This window comes from Protopterus annectens, chromosome 12.part0, assembly GCF_019279795.1.
Source record: "Protopterus annectens isolate FY-2018-M chromosome 12.part0, PAN1.0, whole genome shotgun sequence".
In the NCBI taxonomy this organism is placed as follows: domain Eukaryota; kingdom Metazoa; phylum Chordata; order Ceratodontiformes; family Protopteridae; genus Protopterus; species Protopterus annectens.
Genome location: NC_056746.1, coordinates 126,136,409 through 126,158,584, shown reverse-complemented (window position 1 = coordinate 126,158,584; position 22,176 = coordinate 126,136,409). Strand labels below are relative to the sequence as shown.

Genomic DNA, 22,176 nt, shown 5'->3' with positions numbered 1-22,176 from the left:
AGGGATTCCTGAGTACTAGACAGATGAGGTAAAAAAGTATACACCTCTGCTACTCTTGCTGTCAGAGCACTAAATTGCCAGTTCCATATGCTAAAATTTCAGCAACATACCATGGAACTCCTCAAACAAAAAGTGTCTTCCTTTCCAGCTTGTGCAGAATCTAAAGAGTTACAAGAGTTAATGCATTCTGCAAGTCAAGTAACTAAACATACCTTGCACTGTGGTTTTGATGCCCTAGAAGCTTCTTGCAGGGCAGCAGTCACTGGATATTTCATTAGAAGACATGCATGGCTTAAGGAACAGCCCTTGCCAGACCATGTCAAATCTAAATTGTTGTATGCCCGCTTGCACAAAGACAAAGTATTTGGCACTAAGGCAGAAGAGGTCTTAAAAAAGATGGAAGAAAAAGCAAAATCTATGCAGACAGCTAAGGATTTCTTACAGGTCCAGCCACCCAGGTTCAGTAGGCATTGTCCCACCAAGCACTGGTCCTTTCCTGCTCCCATTAAGCCAGTTCAGCCCAGACCCCAGGGAACCAGACCCCCCAGACAACAGCCACAGAAAATGCAGCGATCTAAGCAGTGGACTACCTCCACTTCAAAACCAGGGAGTTCTAAGCCACCCCCTTATGGTAAGAACTCAGAATGAGTCACCTCCGCCACCCCCTCCCTCTGCCCACCTTCACTTACCCCAAGAGGAAATCTCTCCTTTCATGCAAGCACCTGGACCACCATTACTAACGACCGCTGGGTTCTCAATATAGTGTCCCAGGGATACAAATTTTGTTTCCACACCCTTCCAACCCCAAAAGGGTTCCCAGATCTACCTCCAATCCAGTGGGCAGAGGCACAAAAGCAAGTCCTTTCCCTGCTCTCTATGAGGGCAGTAGAGCAGTTTCTTGCAGAACAGAAAGGCCAAGGCTTCTACTCCAGACTTTTTCTGGTACCAAAAAAAGAGGGCACCTGGTGCCCCATCCTTGATCTATCCATTCTAAACACCTTCCTGGCGATCCCAAAATTTAAAATGCTCACCCTCCAGCAGCTGCTACCCATGCTCTCCAAGGATGCTTGGCTAGCCACCCTAGATCTAAAAGAGGCCTACCTCCACAGTCCTATCAGGGAATCATGTATGAAATATCTTCATTTCAGGGAAGGATCTCAGCACTTTCAGTTGTCTGCACTTCCCTTTGGCTTATCTACTGCTCCCAGAGTTTTGACACAATGTCTGGCTGCGGCCATTGCCTTTTGCAGACAAAGGAATATCCAGATTTACCCATACTTAGGCAACTGCCTAATTCAGGCAGACAGCCAGGAAAAGTTGCTCAAGCACCTGGTCTTTGTAAAGTCCCTACTAACCTCCCTAGGGTACACAATCAACGAAAAGAAATCCAAACAGGTGCCCACCCAAAGGATTATATTCCTGGGAGCAAGCCTGGGCACAGCATCGCAGATGACATTCCTTACACCAGAAAAGCAAATTTTCCTGACAGCCTACTTCTCTCAACTAGCTACCAGACCCTAGCTATCTGCAAGGAAAATCCTGCAAGCTCTGGGGTTCATGGCATCTTGCATACTACTCATTCCATATGCCAGACTGCATATGAGGAAACTTCAGTGGTACATTAAAAGCCTTTGGTGTCAACATTCTCAAGACCTGGAGACTCTCATACCTATAATTCCTTGCCTCAGAAAAGATTTTTTTTGGTGGGCAACAGCATACTCCCACAACAAGAGACTACCTTTATAACCACCCCCCGCCACCCAAACCCTCACCACAGACACATCAGACTATGCCTCGGGTGCACACCTGGATGGCGGGTGCTTACAGGGCCAATTGAGCCCACAGCAAATCCCTCTGCACATCAGCCAAAAAGAGAGAGATGGCTGTCCAGCATGCCTTGATAGCTTTCAAGCCCCTTCTCTCCCCAGCGGCTCTCCTGATCAAAACCGAAAACACCACTGTGATGTGGTATATCAACAAGCAGGGAGGGATTCACTCCTACCTTCTATACATGCTGGCCATGACATTTTAGCACACAGCCTCTGACATGCAACTCCACCTGTTAGCACAATTCCTACCAGCTTCTCTCAACTCATTTTCAGACAAATTAAGCAGAAGTCTTTTTGTCCCAACAAGCGACAGCTCAACAGAAGAACCTTTATCCTAATAACTCAGAAGTGGGGCACCCTAAATGTCAACCTCTTTGCCTCCCACACCAACCATCAGCTCAGCAAATTCTGCACCAGGGAGCATCACTGCATGGCTTGGAAAGTGGATGCCCTGTCCTTCTCCTGGGTCAATCTATTGGTCTGTGCCTTTCCTCCACTACCTCTCATCCCCAGGGTACTGCTCAAAATAAAGGAGGAAAAACCAAGGACAATTCTTATAGCTCCAGACTGGCATCATCAGCACTGGTACCCCTTGCTGTGCAGCCTGTCCCCACTGCCATCCTGGCATCTTCCTCAGATTCCAAACCTCCTGAGCCAGAGGGAAGGGAAATTCATGCATCTCCAATTGCAGACACTCAGTTTGGCAGCCTGGCTTATTCCCTAACCCCCGATCAATCTGCCAACCTTAGTAAACAGGTTCTAGATGTTATATGTGAGGCCAGACACTCTAGCACTAGAAAGTCTTATGCTGACAAATGGAAAAGGTTCTGCACCTGGATTCAGGCTAAGGGAGCCAATACAGCACAACCCTCCTTCCCTCTCATCCTGGATTACTTAGCTGACCTGCTACACAGTGGCCTCTCTTTTTCCTCTTTTAAAATTCATGCCTCTGCTCTCTCTGCTAGTTTTCCCACTGAGCAGCCCCTTTTCTCACACCCTTTGATCAGACAGTTCCTAAGACGGGCTAGCAACTTGAGGCCACCCAGAAGAGCACCAACCCTAGCTTGGGGCCTTAATTTTGTGTTGAAAAAGCTCACCCTGCCCCCCCCCTTCGAACCAGCTTCTTCTGCAGAGCTAAAATTTCTCTCCTGGAAGACAACTTTCCTTATAGCCATCACTTCAGCCAGAAGAGTCTCCAAGCTGTAAGCACTCATGGCTGTGGAACCCTTCATCATCTTCCATGCTGACAGGGTATCCCTCAGGCTAACCCATCCTTCATGCCCAATGTGGTGTCCAGTGTGGCTCTCAACCAATCCATTCATTTGCCCACCTTTTTCCCTAATCCCCAGAACAAGGGGAAAGGATTCTGCACTCTCTAGATGTGCACAGACAGCTCAGATTCTATCTAGACAGGACTAAATCCTTCAGAAAGTCTGATCAATTGCTGGTTAGCTTTGCTACAGGGGCAGAAGGCAAAGCCATCTCCAAACAAACCATTTCCAAATGGATAGCATCCTGCATCCATTTCTGCTACAAACAACATGGAAAGCCTTTCCCCAAGGGGGTCAGGTCTCACTCCACCATAGCAGCCTCCACCTCTGCAGTTTACTCAGAGGAGACCCCACCAGGGACATCCTGGAGGCTGCTACCTGAACATCTGTTCACACTTTTACCAAGCATTACCATCTGCCTCTCTTCTCCAAATCCAGGACAGGATTTGCTTCTGCAGTCTTGCAGGGCATCCTGGCCAGGCCCTAGTTTACTTGACTGCCTCTACCCATTTCCTCAGCTTTGGGAAGCAACCCAAATGTGATGACTGCAACAGTGAAACATGAAGAACATAGCACAGTTGTGTACTCTTAACATAAATGTAGATGTTCGAGTGTATTCACTGTTACAGTCCTGGTTTTCCTCCCTCCATCCCCCTTTTTTCTTCTCTTTCCTTACAGGGACATATTGGTATTACTTTCTACTGGTGGGGTTCTTCCACCAGAACCTGTCCTCTACTTGGGAGTTCCTAACAGGTTAGGGCAAGAAAAACTGATGTAATGGCATTGGATGCCATACTTTATACTACTGATGACCTGATGTCAGTCCTGAGGCGACAGCAACTGACGCAGAAGTACTAAGCCTGTGGTATTCGGGCCGGCCTAGGGCTACCCTGGCAGGAATAACCCAAATTAACATCTACATTTATGGTAAGTGTACACAACTGTGTTTTATGTATACTGCGGCAGTGAATACACTTGAACATCTACATTTATGGTAAGTGTATACAACTGTACTTTATGTATCAGTGAATACACTTGAACATCTGCATTTATGCTAAGTGTACGCAACAGTACTTTATACGGCGACAGTGAATACACTCGAACATCTACATTTATGGTAAGTGTACACAACTGTGCTTTATGTATACTGCGGCAGTGAATACACTTGAACATCTACATTTATGGTAAGTGTATACAACTGTACTTTATGTATACGGCGACAGTGAATACACTTGAACATCTGCATTTATGCTAAGTGTACGCAACAGTACTTTATACGGCGACAGTGAATACACTCGAACATCTACATTTATGGTAAGTGTGCACAACTGTACTTTATGTATATGGCAACAGTGAATACACTCAAACATCTACATTTATGGTATGTGTACACAACTGTACTTTCTTCGGCTTACTCATTGTAAACAGACTCGTACACTAAGCATATAGTGTACCTTAAGGAATTTGTATAGTGTTTCTTTAAATTGTGTAATGAGGTAATTAATTGACTTTTTATTCAGTAGTAATGTTCATTTAGAGTATATATAATGAGGAGATTAGTTCAGCTCATTATCTGATGAAGTGAGAAGTACTGGATGAAAATGCAATCATTCTGTTAAGCACTGATGTGTGGTTTGATATTGGATTAAAGTTTTTAGTTTTACTTTTTCAGAGTCACCGTGAGTGATCACTTCACTTTTTCCTCCAGTGTGCCAACTATTTCAGTTTGGTTTGGCGTATACGAGCCTCTTTGGAGCTTGTTTTGTTGATTAGCACATTTATCCTTTTTTTTCGAGAATCAAGGATTTGCTTATCCCTAGTAAAATTCTGTGCAGTTTCTTTATTGACTCAGATTTGCAATTTCCTAAACTGCTGCACTTGCAAATCATACATGAACTGAAGAGTTGTGTCATCTTGGTAGAAAATTTCTCCTTAGTATGACTAAGAAGGTGTTCGTTCATGTACTTAACTTTTGACCCTATATAAGATCAGTTAGTTACTGGATCTGTTTTCTAGATGGGTGCAGGAAAGGCTAATGTGTCAGAGGAAATAAAAACTGTTCAGATTATCACACCATTAAAATTCAGTAGCCTCCCCCGTGATATCAGTCTGTATACAGATGGTACATTAGCATAAGGGGTGTTAATCTAAATAGTTTGTTAGTGGTATTTATTGTGGATCAGGATGTAGTTTATGCAGAAGTTCTTGTCATGGTATATAACTGTGCCATTGCAGGGGGCACATCTACCTGTTAGAACACTATTATAGAGAGTTATGATTCTGGTCTCTGGTCATAATCAAGTTGTTATGTCTTTGAGTCATGGATATCATGAAATTCACCTTAAGAGTGGAATGCAGCAAAACCTGGAGGTGAACTTTGATATCCAGGAGAAATCTTATCTTCATTGCTTGTAGTAAGTGAAGGTTTATCTACTCCATTTACTACCGGTTAGAAAAAAAGGCAAAGTCTAGGTATCTGAATTGTTTTACAGCTTTGTACCCATAAAACTCTTAGCACTGACAGACAGCAGACCAACATGCTGTCTCTCTCTGATGAACATACAGCATTAAAAGCTGTTAGACCTGTCACTCTGCCGCATGGTTTCTTGAAAAGTGTGACCTACCTAAGCGTCTAACAACTTCAAAAGCTGTTGCAACATCTTGCTGCTATTCTGTTCTTGCTAGCACTGGCTGTTGTTACATTGTAGTATGAAAACAGAACTTAACAGTACTTAGACGTTCTTAACAAGTCTGTCTTTTCCCAGCTTTGGAGCATAATCATAATGCTTCATTTACTACTTACTGTATTACTAGACAGTGTGTGAGATGTAAACTCTAGGAAGTTTGTAGAGCAGGTTGGCTCTCATAACAGAAGTATAGAAGCTTTTTCCATGAAGCTCACATACGGACAATAATAAAATATTAAGTTCTGTCACTCAGAGAGATCTCCTGAACAAAAGTAGAACTCATATCCTGAAAGATTTCCAAAGCTTCAGACTTTATATATTTGTGTTCTGTTCAATGAGATCATATGGGCTACAAATATTCTTCAATAACCTTTTACTAATAATATTCTGTGGTACAAACACTATATCTCTTTTAAAGAGTAATAATTTACATTGACTAGTTATGACTGGTTTGTACTCTTTCAAGGACAAATGGTAGTCACTTTATTATGTAGAAAATTATGCACTTTAAATAAGTCATCTGCAAGCATTTTATTAAAATAATGTAATATTTTATTCAATGATGCCTGCGTATGTCAATTTACAAATATATATTTAATAAGGTCTTCTCCTGAGGGGAAAATAAGATATTTAAGGCTGCCTGTCATATGAAGAGTCTAAATACAGGTATAGTTTAGCTTTGTAAAAAGAATCTCCATTACACCTATGTACAGTTAGATAAATTCATGAGTATAAATGTAGCAATCCAGGCTAATGATACATTCTACCATGTCTCTTATTCTCCTGACAAAACTGTCTAACCTAATTTCCCATTCTCCTGGATTATATAGACTGCTGGCGCAGTCTGTTTCCACCTATTGTTTAAGGTCCTTATCATATTAAGACTCTATCACTGTATGAATAACAAATGTTTTCGTCCTGATTTTTAGTATCTGAATGTATATGAATATGTGCAATTTCTACAGCATGCACTGTTTTTATATGTGAAAATGTACAACTTTTGTAAATCTGACTTGTGATGTTTTTGTGTTTGTATGTGGAGCTTTTCTCCCCGGGCATCTGCTGGAAATGGGTCACCACCCAGTCGGACTTTCCCAGTAAACAAATATAAAAATAAATAAATAAATAAAATAAATAACTGAAACAATGTTTTGAAAATAAATCAGACTTCACTGTATAACTGTTTCGAATTGGCAGGTAGTCTAGAAGAGTTCAATTAAGGCAAGTTGTCTTAGAAATACTTTATCGAAGTATGTGGTAATCTTCTATCTATCCATGTCCGCACATATTGATAATGGTCCCTGACTATTTTTTTTTCTGGGGGGCAGTACAACATTTTATTTTTCTATCCTCATTTTGTATTTTGAGTCCATGCCTCTCAAATTGTTTACAGCATTGTCAGAAAAGAACTGTCATGGTCAGGTACTGCAAAAACTATTGTATCTTGATGTTATATGGAGTACCGATCTCCATGAACCACTACAGGTACTTATTACTCAGTTTTATGACTTGATGAGGTAGACATACATATGCCATTTTCTAAGCCTGATCTTCCTTTCAGTGGATCTGTATCCCAGAAGATGAAATGCTGACACCCCATTCTTTCACATAGCATCTTCTTTCCATTCATTTACAACAGAAATATTCAGAGTGTCCGACAGCACCCCCCCCCCCATTCCACTGCTGGTTTAAACCAGTCATGTGCCAAGCCTGGCCTCCTTCCAATAAATTTAAATGGACTCCTGTCCAAAAGCCAAGACCTATAAAGTGCAAGTCCTACAATTAGAAAGATTCCTTAATACCAACACCCCTCCCTGGTTCTGTGCTAACTAGAACTAATTTCACCCTACGGCCACAGGACCATAAGATTATCCTCTGTGTTGACAACCTTTGTCAGTTCCCCAGCCTTTTGACCATTCCAGTTTCCCCTACAGGTTAGGTCTGCCATATTTTAAATACTTCTTGCTCCATTTACTTGCCTCTTTGTCTGACATATCCTGGCCTGTTAATATTTTTTAAGTGTTATACTTTGTACATGTGTAATTATACTTTATTAATCTCTGTTATATGTGGAGCTTTTCTCCCCAGGCCTCCACTGAAAAAGCACTTGTGTCCAGGCAGACTTTCTCTGTAACCAAATATAAAATAAAATAAAGTAAATAAATAAATACAATAAAAATAAAATTTTGTTTCAGGTAGAACCCAGCAGATGTAGCTTTACTAACACTTCCCTCACAGATTTCTAATCACTTCCTATCTTGCAAGTGCCAGCTTACACCAGCCTGCCTGTTTATCCTTTCTTGTGCAACCTCTTTAACCATACTGCATTTTGTTGCATTCTAATATCTTCATTTTTTTATATCACTGCCCTTTCCTCCTCTTTTTTGTATCACTGACCTTTAAAGCTTAACCTTCACTATTTGTAGACTATCTGCACACTTTTTTCTTCCTTCCTAAGTTACTAATTTTATTTTCAACTTTCAAACACATATACAAGTCAAGTACTTCACACTCTAATTCACAGTTCTGCATTTAAAGAAGTTCATTACAGGTTCTTGAGTCCCAAGTACTAGAAAACCATTGTCTTGAAGCCAGGGTCAAGTGCACCTTGTTGCTTGGCTTGACTTCTGCTTGTGCTCAAACTTGAATATGAGTTGAAGTTGGAAGCTGCGGGGAAGGAGCACTGTTTGCGGTCTAATTGAAGTATGAGTTAGGGCTAATAGCCATGGGGAGGGAATCCTGCTTGTGCTCTAACTCAAATATGAATCATAGAAGGCAGCCATGGGGAGGGAGCACTGCTCGATCTGTAACTCAGATATGGGTAAGAACAAGTACCCATGGGGAGGGAGCACTGCTCGATCTGTAACTCAGATATGAATTAGAGAAAGCAACCATGGGGAGGGAGCACTGCTCGATCTGTAACTTAGATACGGGTAAGGACATGTACCCATGGGGAGGGAGCATTACTCAGTCTGTAACTCATATATGAATTAGAGAAAGCAACCACGGGGAGGGAGCACTACTCGATTTGTAACTCAAATATGGGTAAGGACAAGTAGCCATGGAGAGGGAGCACTGCTTGGTCTGTAACTCAAATATGGGTAAGGATAAGTGTCCATGGGGAGGGAGCACTGCTCGGTCTGTAATTCAGATATGGGTAAGGACAAGTAGCCATGGTGAGGGAGCACTACTCGCTCTCTAACTCACATATGAGTTAGGGCAAGCAGCCATGGGAAGGAGCAAGAAGTTGGTTTAAAATTAGAGAATGGAAGGGGAATTTTAGGGTTGGCGAGTGGCAAGGGAGTTTTTAGGTTTAGGGAGGGGAAGTTTGGTTTAGTGTGGAGGGGTTGGAGTTTTATGTTTACTGAGCAATCTGGGAGTTCAGAGTTAGGGTGGGGAAGTTGATGTTTAGTGTAAGAGACCAAGGAATTGGATTAAGAACTGGGGGAGAGTTTCAGGTTTAGGGTTAAGTGAGGGCAAGGTAGAAAAGGGAATCGATCTAGTTTGAGATAGAGCACTGTTTTTTTGAGCAAGTTACAGCTAGGAGCTGTATCTTGAACTACTAGCATTCGAGCAGCAGTAGTACACAACTTCGAACATTACTACATGTTATACATGGAGTCATTCCTCCTTCCTAACATTACTACATGTTATACATGGAGTCATTCCTCCTTCCTAACATTACTACATGTTTTACATGGAGTCATTACTCCTTCCTAATATTACTACATGTTATACATGGAGTCATTCCTCCTTCCTAACATTACTACATGTTATACATGAAGAGTCATTCCTCCTTCCTAACATTACTACATGTTATACATGAAGAGTCATTCCTCCTTCCTAACATTACTACATGTTATACATGAAGAGTCATTCCTCCTTCCTAACATTACTACATGATATACATGGAGTAATTTCTCCTTCCTAACATTACTACGTGTTATACAGGGAGTCATTCCTCCTCCTTAAAATTACTACATGTTAAACATGGAGCCATTCCTCCTTCCTAACATTACTACGTGGTATACATGAAGAGTCATTCCTCCTTCCTAACATTACTACGTGTTATACATGAACAGTCATTCCTCCTTCCTAACATTACTACGTGTTATAGATGAACAGTCATTCCTCCTTCCTAACATTACTACATGTACACATAAAGAGTTATTCCTCCTTCCTAACATTACTACGTGTTATATATGAACAGTCATTCCTCATTCCTAACATTACTACGTGTTCTTCATCAACATTCCTCCTTCCTAACATTACTACATGTTATACATGGAGTCAGTCCTCCTTCCTAACATTACTACATGTTATACATGAACAGTCATTCCTCCTTTCCTGACATTGCTACATGTTATACATGGAGTCATTCCTCCTTCCTAACATTACTACATGTATACATAAAGAGTTATTCCTCCTTCCTAACATTACTACATGTTATCCATGAACAGTCATTCCTCCTTCCTAACATTACTACGTGTTCTTCATCAACATTCCTCCTTCCTAACATTACTACATGTTTATACATGGAGTCAGTCCTCCTTCCTAACATTACTACATGTTATCCATGAACAGTCATTCCTCCTTCCTAACATTACTACGTGTTATACATGGAGTCATTCCTCCTTCCTAACATTACTACATGTTATACATAACAGTCATTCCTCCTTCCTAACATTACTACGTGTTATACATGGAGTCATTCCTCCTTCCTAACATATTACTACATGTTATCCATGAACAGTCATTCCTCCTTTTTAACATTACTACGTGTTATACATGAAGAGTCATTCCTCCTTCCTAACATTACTACGTGTTATACATGAAGAGTCATTCCTCCTTCCTAACATTACTACGTGTTATACATGGAGTCATTCCTCCTTCCTAACATTACTACGTGTTATACATGAACAGTCATTCCTCCTTCCTAACATTAGTATGTGTTATACATGGTGTCATTCCTCCTTCCTAACATTACTATGTGTTATACATAAACAGTCATTCCTCCTTCCTTACATTACTACGTGTTATACATGGAGTCATTCCTCCTTCCTAACATTACTACATCTTATACATGAACAGTCATTCCTCCTTCCTAACATTACTATGTGTTATACATGAAGAGTCATTCCTCCTTCCTAACATTACTACATGTTATACTTGAACGGTCATTCCTCCTTTCCTAACATTACTACCTGTTATACATTAACAGTCATTCCTCCTTCCTAACATTACTACATGTTATACATGATGATACACGGAGTCATTCCTCCTTCCTAACATTAGTACGTGTTATACATGAACAGTCATTCCTCCTTCCTAACATTACTACGTGTCATACATGAACAGTCATTCCTCTTTCTTAACATCACTACCCATGTGAACAGCTATTCCTCCTTCCTAACATAACTAGCACAATAAGTATAAATGTAGGTACTGTTCCAAAAATACTCATTTTACATAACACTCATCTTTGTTCCCATCCCCATTTTTACAAAATTAGGACATCTGCAGCAGAACGACCTAACCCCCATCTGTCTATATCGTGTGTGTGTGTGTGTGTGTGTGTGTGTGTGTGTGTGTGTGTGTGTGTGTGTGTGTGGGCTCACCCCTGCAGAAAAATATTTTTTGTGTTTTGTGATGATTGAGCTCATTTACCGTTTGGCCATCTTTCTTTGAAGTTAAGAGCACCCTCTTTATATTTTGTAGACCATAAAGACATAGACAATGGCTACATTAGAAGAGTGTGCATTTTACACCCTGAATTAACCTCATAATAGGCGTAACCATACATGTTAGCACTGCTCTGTGCAATTCATGATCTGCAAGTATGTAATATGTACTGCTTCATTTTTATTTGTCACGTTTTATTTATATCTTTGTATCATTTATCACAGTAGTATACTGATAAAAAGTCCACTTTCATGTCAGTAATGCAGAATGTCCACAGTGGGTACATACAAACATGAAATGCTTTGTAAAGCAGCCATGACAGAAGGTTATGACAGCTGAAGCACTGAATACTCAAACAGGCTAGCCACTGGTGTCACTACACTTGTCATCTTAAGTACTGGGGCACTTCAGGTGACCTATATTCTTCAACTGGGAGAGAAATGCTTTCAGTAGCAGCCATCAGCTAACATGGTTTGAGCTACTGTTCATTAAGAAAAATGTCTTAGTAAATATATGGCAAGGAAGATAAATAATATACTACCTCAAAGAGCACACCTTGGCCCAGAAAAGCAAGTCTGTGCTTATACAGCTAAAACAACTGAAGGAAAACAACACTTTCTGTTGTGGGTCTGGCAGCATACATAGGCTTTGGCAAAAACTGCCTCAGCATTTCCAGCTCTGATATATATATATATATATATATCTATATATCTATATATATATATATATATATATATATATATATGTGTGTGAGTGTGTGTAGATATATATATATATATATATATGTGTGTGTGTGTGTGTGTGTGTGTGTGTGTGTGTGTATATATATATATATATATATATATATATATATATATATATATGTGTGTGGATTGATATATATATATATAGATATATATATATATATATATATATATATATATATATATATAGATATATATATATAGATATATAAAGAGAGAGAGATAGATATAGATATCCATAATGTATATCTATTTTCTTTTTTTTTTCTCTAATCTTCTCATATACAGAAAAAAAACACCATTTTCCCCGTGGCATTTCAGACAATGGTGAGAAGACTCAATGGATTAATTTAAAAGTGTTTTGATGAAAAAAAATAATCACAAGACACAGGTAAACAGCAAGTCCCCCCTAATAGCCTGACTTACAGCTTCTTGCATCAGCACATCAAAAGGCGAAATGGATGACACATACTGTCAGTAGCTATATTTGTCTCAGCAGAGAAAGAATACAACTAGAGTTCATAAAGGCTCAAACACAGTAAAAAATTGTGTTCTCTTTATAGTTCTTCTCATAAAACTAGAAAACATTGGAATAGGAGAGAAGTACAACACAAGTTACTGGATGACCAAATGCATACATCCATACCATGTTCGATTTGTTCTCTGATATGAAACCACACTTCCATACCATGTTCGATTTATTCTCTGACAGGAGACCACACTGCCATACCATGTTCGATTTGTTTTCTGATGTGAAACCACACTGCCATACCATGTTCGATTTATTCAATGACAGGAAACTACACTGCCATACAATGTTCGATTTGTTTTCTGACGTGAAACCAGAGTGCTTTATTTGTAGGTGTCTTGATGCAAGATGCTTGACCACAGCTAAACAGTAAACAGAAATGAAGGATAACCCCAGAAATGTTTTTGCAACTTAGAATCATGGTTAGGCAATAATAAAGACATATAGACTGTGGTATATCGTTGTTTGGTTAAGTCACCCTAAAACTGGTTAACATCAACAGTTTTCTGTTTTGAGAACTACAGTGTTAAAATTCTCTAAAAAGATAAACTTTTTTTTGCTTTATCTAGTGATTCTGTTTATTTGCATCTATACTTTGCCTATATAGTTTTAATTTTCCCATTCATGTTCCTTAAGAGTCTGTAAAAAAAACAGCACAGGCTAGCAATTTGCTGCCTCTAAGCTAATGCCTGTCATAAAGCATAGCATAAACTCTTAGAAGCAAAACAGGTTTGCATTTGCTGTAAATTAAATGCATCTTCTGGTCACTTAAAAAAGAAATGGAATGATACACCTGTGCAACATAAGTTATAAATAATATGCTTATTAAATAGTTTTATCTCATAAAAATGTAAAGTTTCATATAACAGTTGTCTAGTTTTCAATGTTTTGGACAATTGATTTAACACATTTTCAGACCAGACCGCAGGGTGTATGCTGCTTCAGTTTTGCAACCAGACCTCTGGGTGTATGCTGCTTCAGTTTTGCCTTACTGTCTTCCTGTCCCACTATCCTGAGCAGGGATTCAGTACAGTGCATGCAAAGCTATATTGCCGTGACAGCATCATGGAGTGATAGTTCAATGTTTCAAAACGTGGAGCCAGATAATGGATGCTGAGAGTGTTTTCCAGAGCATTATTAGTAAATGCAATGATACAAGTGTGCATTTGATGGTGAAAAAATTGTAATAGTCATGTGCAATAGTCATACTGTCACAACATAATGCAGTTCTTTTCAGAAAGTTCACCAATTAGGATATGGGTCAGAAAAAAAGACTTAAAAGTGTACTATTTATTCACTTATTTTAAAAAGTGTACATGTGTATATTATGGTATACCTTCATTTCATCGTAACGAAGTTGTACAATACACCAAAGTGTGAAATTGCGACTTCCAGATCGGACAAATGTCGACTGCCACTGTTGAGAATCCAAATGAGTGAATGCACATTGGCATTTGCTCATTTGAATTCAGCATTCCAGGTGCAGATTGCACTATAGCGGGGATCAGGAAATTAACCCCTTCCCTTACTGTAGTGCAGTCTCTGAGTTTGTATATTAAAGTAGTGGGGCCCCCACATGGGGGGTGCAAGGGGGCTTGCCCCCCTGCATAACGATGTTTGGAGACATTCGGAAATGTCTCCCGACATTTACTGTTGTGCTGCAGTTCGAAAATGGTCTAATCTGGTTTTCCAGATTACCATTTTCGACATTTTTTTTGTGACATGTTATGTTTCGGCATTTAAAGTCGCACAATAGTGTGATCGTACAAATGCCTTTCTAACAAACGAAGGTATACCGTATATTATACAGGTCTGTATATATGGTTTACCTACTATTGGTTGAGTGTTGGTAAAATTGACCTTGGTGCTGTTCACTCTTTGGACAAGAATGTGGATGATTCAGTTGTACAATAGCGGACAATGCCTGGAGTTGGGAAATATGATCCTTCCCTAGGTTTTGTGCAGTCTTGGAAATTAGTACATATAAGTAGCAGGTGGTGTGGTGGGCACTCTCCCCTTAGTAAGCACTGCTTTTTAACTCTGCATGTTCTGAGGAGTAACCTTGTCACATGCACAGGAGTGTGCTGACGTGTCGATGCTAACCACATCAGAGTAACACCAATCTGACAATGCAGATCTACTAAAGCTAAATTAAACTTCAGTAGATCGGCAACTTAAATGATGACAAGTAAAGATAAAAAAAATCGTAGCGCCTGTGCTGAGACATAAACTCAGAGTGTGTGGTTTAAAACAATGATTCGTAGGGGACAAGCCCCTCTGCACCCCCACACCTTTACTAATGAAATATACCAACTCCAAGATCATAGATATTCCCCAGCTCCTGTGTTGTATCGATCTGGCAGCAAATTCAATCAGCTTTCCTGTTAAATAAACATGCAGGAAAGCCGATGACTTTTTTCATAAGTTGGCCAGTTTAGCTGGACCTATACATATATACACTGCAGTAAGGAATGGAGCAAACTGCTTCATACCTGCGAGCTACATAATGAATGAACACTGTATCCCACACATGAAACTTTTTCCAAATCTTTTTTCTTAAGAACATAGTAGTACATCTTTTCCCTTCTCTTGAAGTCTTATATTCACCTACTTATAACAATTGTTAGAATGAAGTGCTAAAAGTTTGATAGATGAGTTTAAATTCAAAACCATGCATTTATTGTTACTGTCTTAAATTCTCCTGGGTCTACTTTGTGGAAATCGGAGAGAGAGAGTTTGTAGCCAAATGGTCAAATGGAAGGCTGAGCAGGTAATGATCAGTCAGAACTCAAAAAGTAAAAGAAAGACAACATATCAACTGAATTTTCCTATTTTTTTTTCAAATGTATTTACAGTTCCCAGTGCAGTATTCTACCATCTTACACCCAAATGTCCCTTCTTGAACATCCTGTCCACATTCCCTGACTCCTGTCCAAGTTACCTCTTCAAAGTGGAACCTCAAATTGGAAAATGTATTGTGTAAGCAGTGAGTGGGATGTGTGCAATTAGGAGATGTTAAGGGCAAACTCATTGATATTTCTCCATATCCAACAAGAAATGGTATATCCTGGATTTTTAGATATATTCAACCAAGCATTGTGGGGCTTTGTGCCTCAGACCCCTGACTAAAATAAACCTAAACTGTGGTCACATTGCTTGTTTATAAAAGGTAAAAAGCCAACAAAATGAGAGTTCAGTGTGTTTGCCCTTGATAGTCAGGGCTGTGCTCCCATGTGTGTTACACAAGCATACACCTCTGGATTAGTGCCATAGGTCTCCACCAATTACTGTTAGAAGGACTAACTGTAAATCCCTTCCATCCTCCATAGGTGAGATGCCACAACTACCATTCTGCCTTATCCCAATGGCAGTTCCTCAGACATTGGGATCATTAACTAAACTTGATTCATCTGGGGTCACAGGTTCACAGATAGGGCTCCATTGCTCTACTCCACATAGCAGGTCAGATGTTTAATTTCCATTTGTATATGGCTCTAGTTTCACAGTTAGATACATTATAGTATTAATGCTTTTGAAAAAGTGTAGCCTAACCACTTTTACTTGCACTATTTTTCCCCCTTATTGTTTCTCCCTCTTTCTTCTCCATACCCATGACAATGTCCAGTGTTAAGTTGTCTAGCCTTCAACTGATGGACACTTACTAAGAGAACTGACATGTCATAAATGTTGGACAGGTGGAGAAAGGATGAAGGTATCCAACTAAAATGCCATCTTACCAGAGAGAGTTTTTTTCATTTATTTCCAGCATGTTATCCCTACCCCCGCATGCATAAATATGCATTGACATTAGTATGACTTGAACAGACTGTGCTTCTATACATTCATTTCCACTGCGAAGTTTAGCTCACGTATTTCTTCTTTACTTGTAACTGCATGGATTAAGCCTGATTCCTTCAAATAGAGACTTTAGGTAAGCATCTAATAAACTCGCCCCTCAAAGAAGGAGAGCTGGCTAGATCCACTTGACACATCCCCAGATACTCCCCTGGCATCCATCTTACTACTCAGACAAGGGATGCCAGCATTATATCTTTCTGCTCTGGCAGGCTGGCACCGATATTGTAGTCTTTCATGTTTGAAGACTGAATACGTTAGAAGATGTATAACAAAAGTGAGGAGTAAAATTCTTGGCTTTTAAAAATACATACATATATACAGATACTTCAGGTAGAGGCAATAATGCCCTTCTAGCCTGCCAATATACCAAAGCAGTTATTCCCAAAATAAGTGTCCAGGATGTTCTTACAAATATCTAAACTAGTCTTTGTTTTAATATAATTTGGTAGTCGATTTCATGCATCAGCTATTTTCTCAGAGAACCAATTAGTGCACATTTCATTCCTATAGAATCTTCTAGAGAGGTTGTCTGATGATTCTCTATTACTTTTAATAACCCTAAACATTCCCAGAGGTAGTTGTCTCCAAATGTCCTGTTTACCTAAGTAACATCTCGTCTTAAAGGTCTATATACGAAACTGTACAAGATCAGATATTTTAGTCTTTCATAGTAACTTCAATTTCCACATCCATGGATGCCCGTAACATATTTCTGCTGTTGTCTTTCCAGTTTACCCACGCTTGTTTTCTTACACTGTTCCCATATTGTTATTCAGTACTCAAGTTTGAGTCTAATGTAACTAACAAACAATTTCAGAATTTCTGATTTCCTAGACTTTATATATCTTTTTATACAACCTGTAGTTTTATAACTATCCTTAACCAATTGTTTTGTTATTATGATTATAAAAACTCATAGCTGGCTCTACCCATATACCCAGGTCCTTAAAAGAGTCTACAGTTTCAGTCACTGTGTGCTGTGTTAAATGTTCACCTTTCAGTTTATGTCTCCCAAATCTCAAATGTTTAATTTTTTGATGCATTTATTAGCATGTTATTCTCCTGTGCAAAATGATCAATTGAGTAAAGTTCTTTTGCAGACAATATGTAACACATGTAATCACTTCATCCATTTTCAAGTAATTTTTATACTGACAGTAGAATACCTCGGGTGAAAAAGTTAGATGTGAAAGATACAATCTAAACAACTGTGGGCCAAGGAACACCCTGACTGTAACCTAAAATTTCACCTGTCCAATTGTTTTGGGATACTTGGTATGTGCTATTTATAAGGCATGCATCTATAGATTTTACCAAGACTATATCAATAGCTAGTGGTTCTGATTTTTTTGATTAGCCTTTTGTGTGTGACTTTAAAATGCTGAAGCTAAGTCTATTTAAATTACAGCATGGCACAATTTGTCACTTGTAGCTGCTATCATATTGTTATAGAACAGCCTGTTACAGATGGTCATAGATCTGTTTTCAACACGTGCATGCTAGTATATGATTTTAAGTCCCAGCCTTTCCAGTTTTGACATCCTTCTCCTTTAGTCTCCTTTATTTTTCCACAACATGTAAGTAAACTTAAGGATCTATGTGACTCTGGGTTTGTCGTATTCCCCTTTCCCTTAAAAATAGGTTTAACAAGTAGATGACTCCAGTCTTATGGAATTTCTTCATAATTAAGTGACCTAGTGAGTAACAGATGCAATGGTACTGTAAGTTTGTGTCCAATTGTTCTCAACAAATTTCTGCCGCCTCCCTTTGCTTTGTTTGCGTCCAGTCTACATAGTTCTTCAATGTGATCTAATTCAGTTTCAGTATCTGAAGTTACCTGGATGTCATTAGGACAATTTATTACCCCCTTTGTGAAGGCAAACTGCTTTGCATAAGATTTTGTAAATATCTATGTAATAAGCTGTGTTTAAGAATAAATTTTCTGATCTACACACAGTTTATCCATTTGTATGTCTTTTACTCCTACATCTTTCATATTTATAAATTGGTTTCCTGTTATGCTCAATATCTTTATTTAAAATATATGCAACATTTTGTTGATCTTGTGTCACACTGTGCTTAATTTGTCTGTAGAGGGTGTTTATTTCAGTTTTCAAATATAGATCAACCTCTTTTTGATATTTTTGTCTCTCACCTTAATCAAGTATTTCATTCTTATGGAAATAGATCCTTCTGGCATTGTGTACCTAAATCCTGATGTTAAACATTTTTATTTATTTTTTTTTGCATTCATACAGTTTTTCTTTTCAAAATTTGCCACATTACTGCTGTAGTTTTTCCACTGAAAACATTGTTCCATTTAGTTCCACACACTATTTTTTAATATTTTATTTTAATTTTGTGAGGGTTGCAGTGTATTCGAATATGTATATTTGTCTGAGCATGAGATCGGTGAAGTGCATTGAAAAGCCACTAAAGAATTATGGTAGTCCTGGTGGGTGAGTGTTGCAGGTGATTACGTACAATAAATGAACACCAGATACAAAACATAAAGGGCATCCACACTATATCAAAAGCAACAGGAAATAAATTAGAACAGCAGCAATCCAATACAAGAGATTACACGAAGCATCTGAGAAAATGTTTATAAAGGAGAAACTTAGATGTTGTAGTGGGTAGTAGGGAGCATGCAATGGGCTGATAAAGCTAGGACTATGAAACCTAATACAGCAGGTGATGAGGGCAGCAACTGTGACTGTATTTTCCTTATCTGAACAGAGCTAACAGCCAGCATGACCTATTCAATTTGGCAGTTCTAGTTATTGCTTATAGCAGCAGTCCTCGACATCTGTAGCTACTTAACATGTAACCTTAACCTCTTTTGGGAACAAATACCAAACTCGTTGGCTGGTGGAGGGATACAAACCCATCTAAACAAGACTCATTTTAATTTTAATTTACTTATTTATTGTTGATAAATATATGGCGAAACCCCGTTTCACAGCTGCAAAGTGATAGCCATACAGACAAAGAATGAGGTTTGGAAAACTTAGATTCACTGCATGAGCATGCAGGGTACACACTAAATCTGATGCACAATGTGTAAGTACCTTGTAATGAGAGAATACTGACCAAAGGAATATTCAAACACAGCGTACTTACATGAAAAGTGTGATTCAGAGCTGCACTCTGTGCTGCAAACCAGCTGCATAGCAGACACCATTTCATTTAGAGTGCTGGTAGATGCCTTATTCTGATGCAGAATCCCACATCTGTCATGAAGCAATCGCTGTACCATAATACTGCTTACTGGGCAGAAAGTCAGTTCACTGATCACTTCAAATGAATATGGAGACACTGCAGAGTAAAGAAAATACTGTGAAGCAAGAGGTGGGCTGCACAGCTGGACCGTAGCATGTAGAGCTTTAGTTAGATCGCTCACTGCCCTGGATGATCTCACCACCCCCCCCCAAAAAAAAAAGGCCTCCTGCCTTGCTTGCTCTATTCACAAATGCAGTCACTTTTATTCATAAAATGTAGTAAATCACTTCTTCATAAACTGCTTTGTGTAAGTACTGCAATAAAAGCTGAGATAAGTTGATATGAATTCAGTGACTAGAGATCCAACTATTTTCGACACAACACAGAACACTGCAAATTACAAAAGATAAAGTTGTAGCAAATCAAAGGATTAAATATTTGGTCAACTGGATTATTTAACTGTCATAATTCTATGCATGTTGGACATCTGTTGTGAATTTATTATCCTTAACTAGTCTGCCATGGTACATGTTAACTAATTTCTTATATTTCCTTTCTTTTCAGGACAAATGATCAGCTGGTAGCGTTTCTGACAAAGTACCGTGATATGAACTTCCTGAAATCTCACGGCAGAGACAATGCCAGGTATTATATTACATTCTGTGTAGAAATATCTGCAACATGAAACCAAAATGTCAAGTTTATTAAGATGCCTTCTCAACACACACTCTTAGATTCTTTCTCTACCTTTTTGATTAAACATTCACACCTTTATAGAGACTTTAATTATATTAACTGACTTACATATAATATGCGTTACATTAAAGTTCTTTTTAATCAATTGTTTCTTACTTATTATTTCACAAGCCACCATTTGGCAGTTCCTGTGGCTTATCAGTACACATGAATTAGAAATTTGGCATTCTGCAAATATTAACTTTTCAGCTCTGTTGTACACACCTTTATAATGCAAGATATTACACGATGGGACATCATCTTTCAGACTGAACAGTTGCTGACTAGTGAATTTATTTGTTAGATCAAAGTAGCAAAACAAAGCATAATTAACAATGCTGTCTTGCATAAAGGCTTTTTACACCACTAAGGTAAGGGGTGTCAGACCTTTCCCCCAGGTCTAGTTATAGAGCCAGCAGAACATTTGTCACTGAACGTTATTTAAATTTTCACTTTACAGCAGTAGGGTAGTGAAGTTTTGTAGAATGGTGGCAGATGTTTCTGCTTTGACATTATTGTCATACTTTGTTGAGGCCATAATTTGAACCACCCATGTTCATGAGCTGAACAGGGGCTAATAAAATCCAGGTTATGTCAGGAGAGAAGGCTTTGTCAGTGAGGGAGGAGTCAAGCATAGAAAAATGATTCCATATGCGCTGTGTAATTTTGTAAGTTCATAGCAGGAGAATATAACTATCCTCCTAAAACCTGCACTTCCAGTAGTTAGTTGCCTGATGTTCTTATACATGATTGCTCATATTTCACTAGGGACTATTGATATTTTTAGATTTTTTCCAGGATATAAACAGAAAAAAACAATCCTTTTTACTTTTGATAGGCCATAAGACAGTCTATTGTCAGCATTTTATTTAGTACTGGCCACTTTCCAGGGAACTGTCATCAGACTGCTAGCTGTTTTGCTGTTTTTGGTATCTGTATATAAATACCTGCATTTCAGAAATAGTTTTGCATTTTTTTCATAAAAAGTTCAGCAAATGTTACATGCAAAATTATGTGTAAAACATCCTTAGGCTGAGTTCATACTATTATTAACAGCAAAGGAACAGCTATATCTTGAATTTTCATGGGTTCATAGAAGGTTACTAGGCTAACGGCCCTAGAGCCCTTACAAGCTTAGCCATATTTATCCCGAGTTGCCCCAATCGGTGATTAGGTGAGTGAAGTTCGCAGAGGTATGGGTCTATAGCAGTTAATACCAACTTCCTCTCTCCAGGAGGGACATGGACACCACCCCAGACGTGAATTTGTAGTCACACATCCATTCATCTAAGCTGTGGTTAAAGAGAGTGAAGGAAGGGCTTTGTTGGAAGCTTGTTCCAGAGAAGTGGCAGTCTGGAAGATGTATCTGTCTCTCCAGCATGAGTTTTTCAAGTCAAAGGCTAGGTTAAGATCCCTGGAACGAGTGACCCTCGTGCATTTGATTTGCAAATGTGTAGCAGTTCCATCACGGCCGGGTCAGAGACTGCCCTCTAAGCTAGGCACAAATCACTCCTTAGCAATCTGTGAGAGACAGAATACAATGACAGGGCTTTCAGTCTTTCTGCTTAAGACAAGTTTTGTGTACCCTGTAATTGCTTGGTGAGAAACCTCTGTGGTTTC

General features: G+C 39.0%; 1 protein-coding gene across 1 annotated transcript in view; it reads left to right on the top strand.

Moving 5' to 3' along the window:
• Window positions 1–22,176, top strand: part of XYLT1 (xylosyltransferase 1) — a 1,579,383-nt gene that overhangs the window by 1,068,109 nt on the left and 489,098 nt on the right. The window contains exon 5 of the mRNA XM_044089152.1: window positions 20,386–20,466. Coding sequence (XP_043945087.1) covers window positions 20,386–20,466 — 81 coding nt within the window. The remainder of the gene's footprint in view (window positions 1–20,385; window positions 20,467–22,176) is intronic.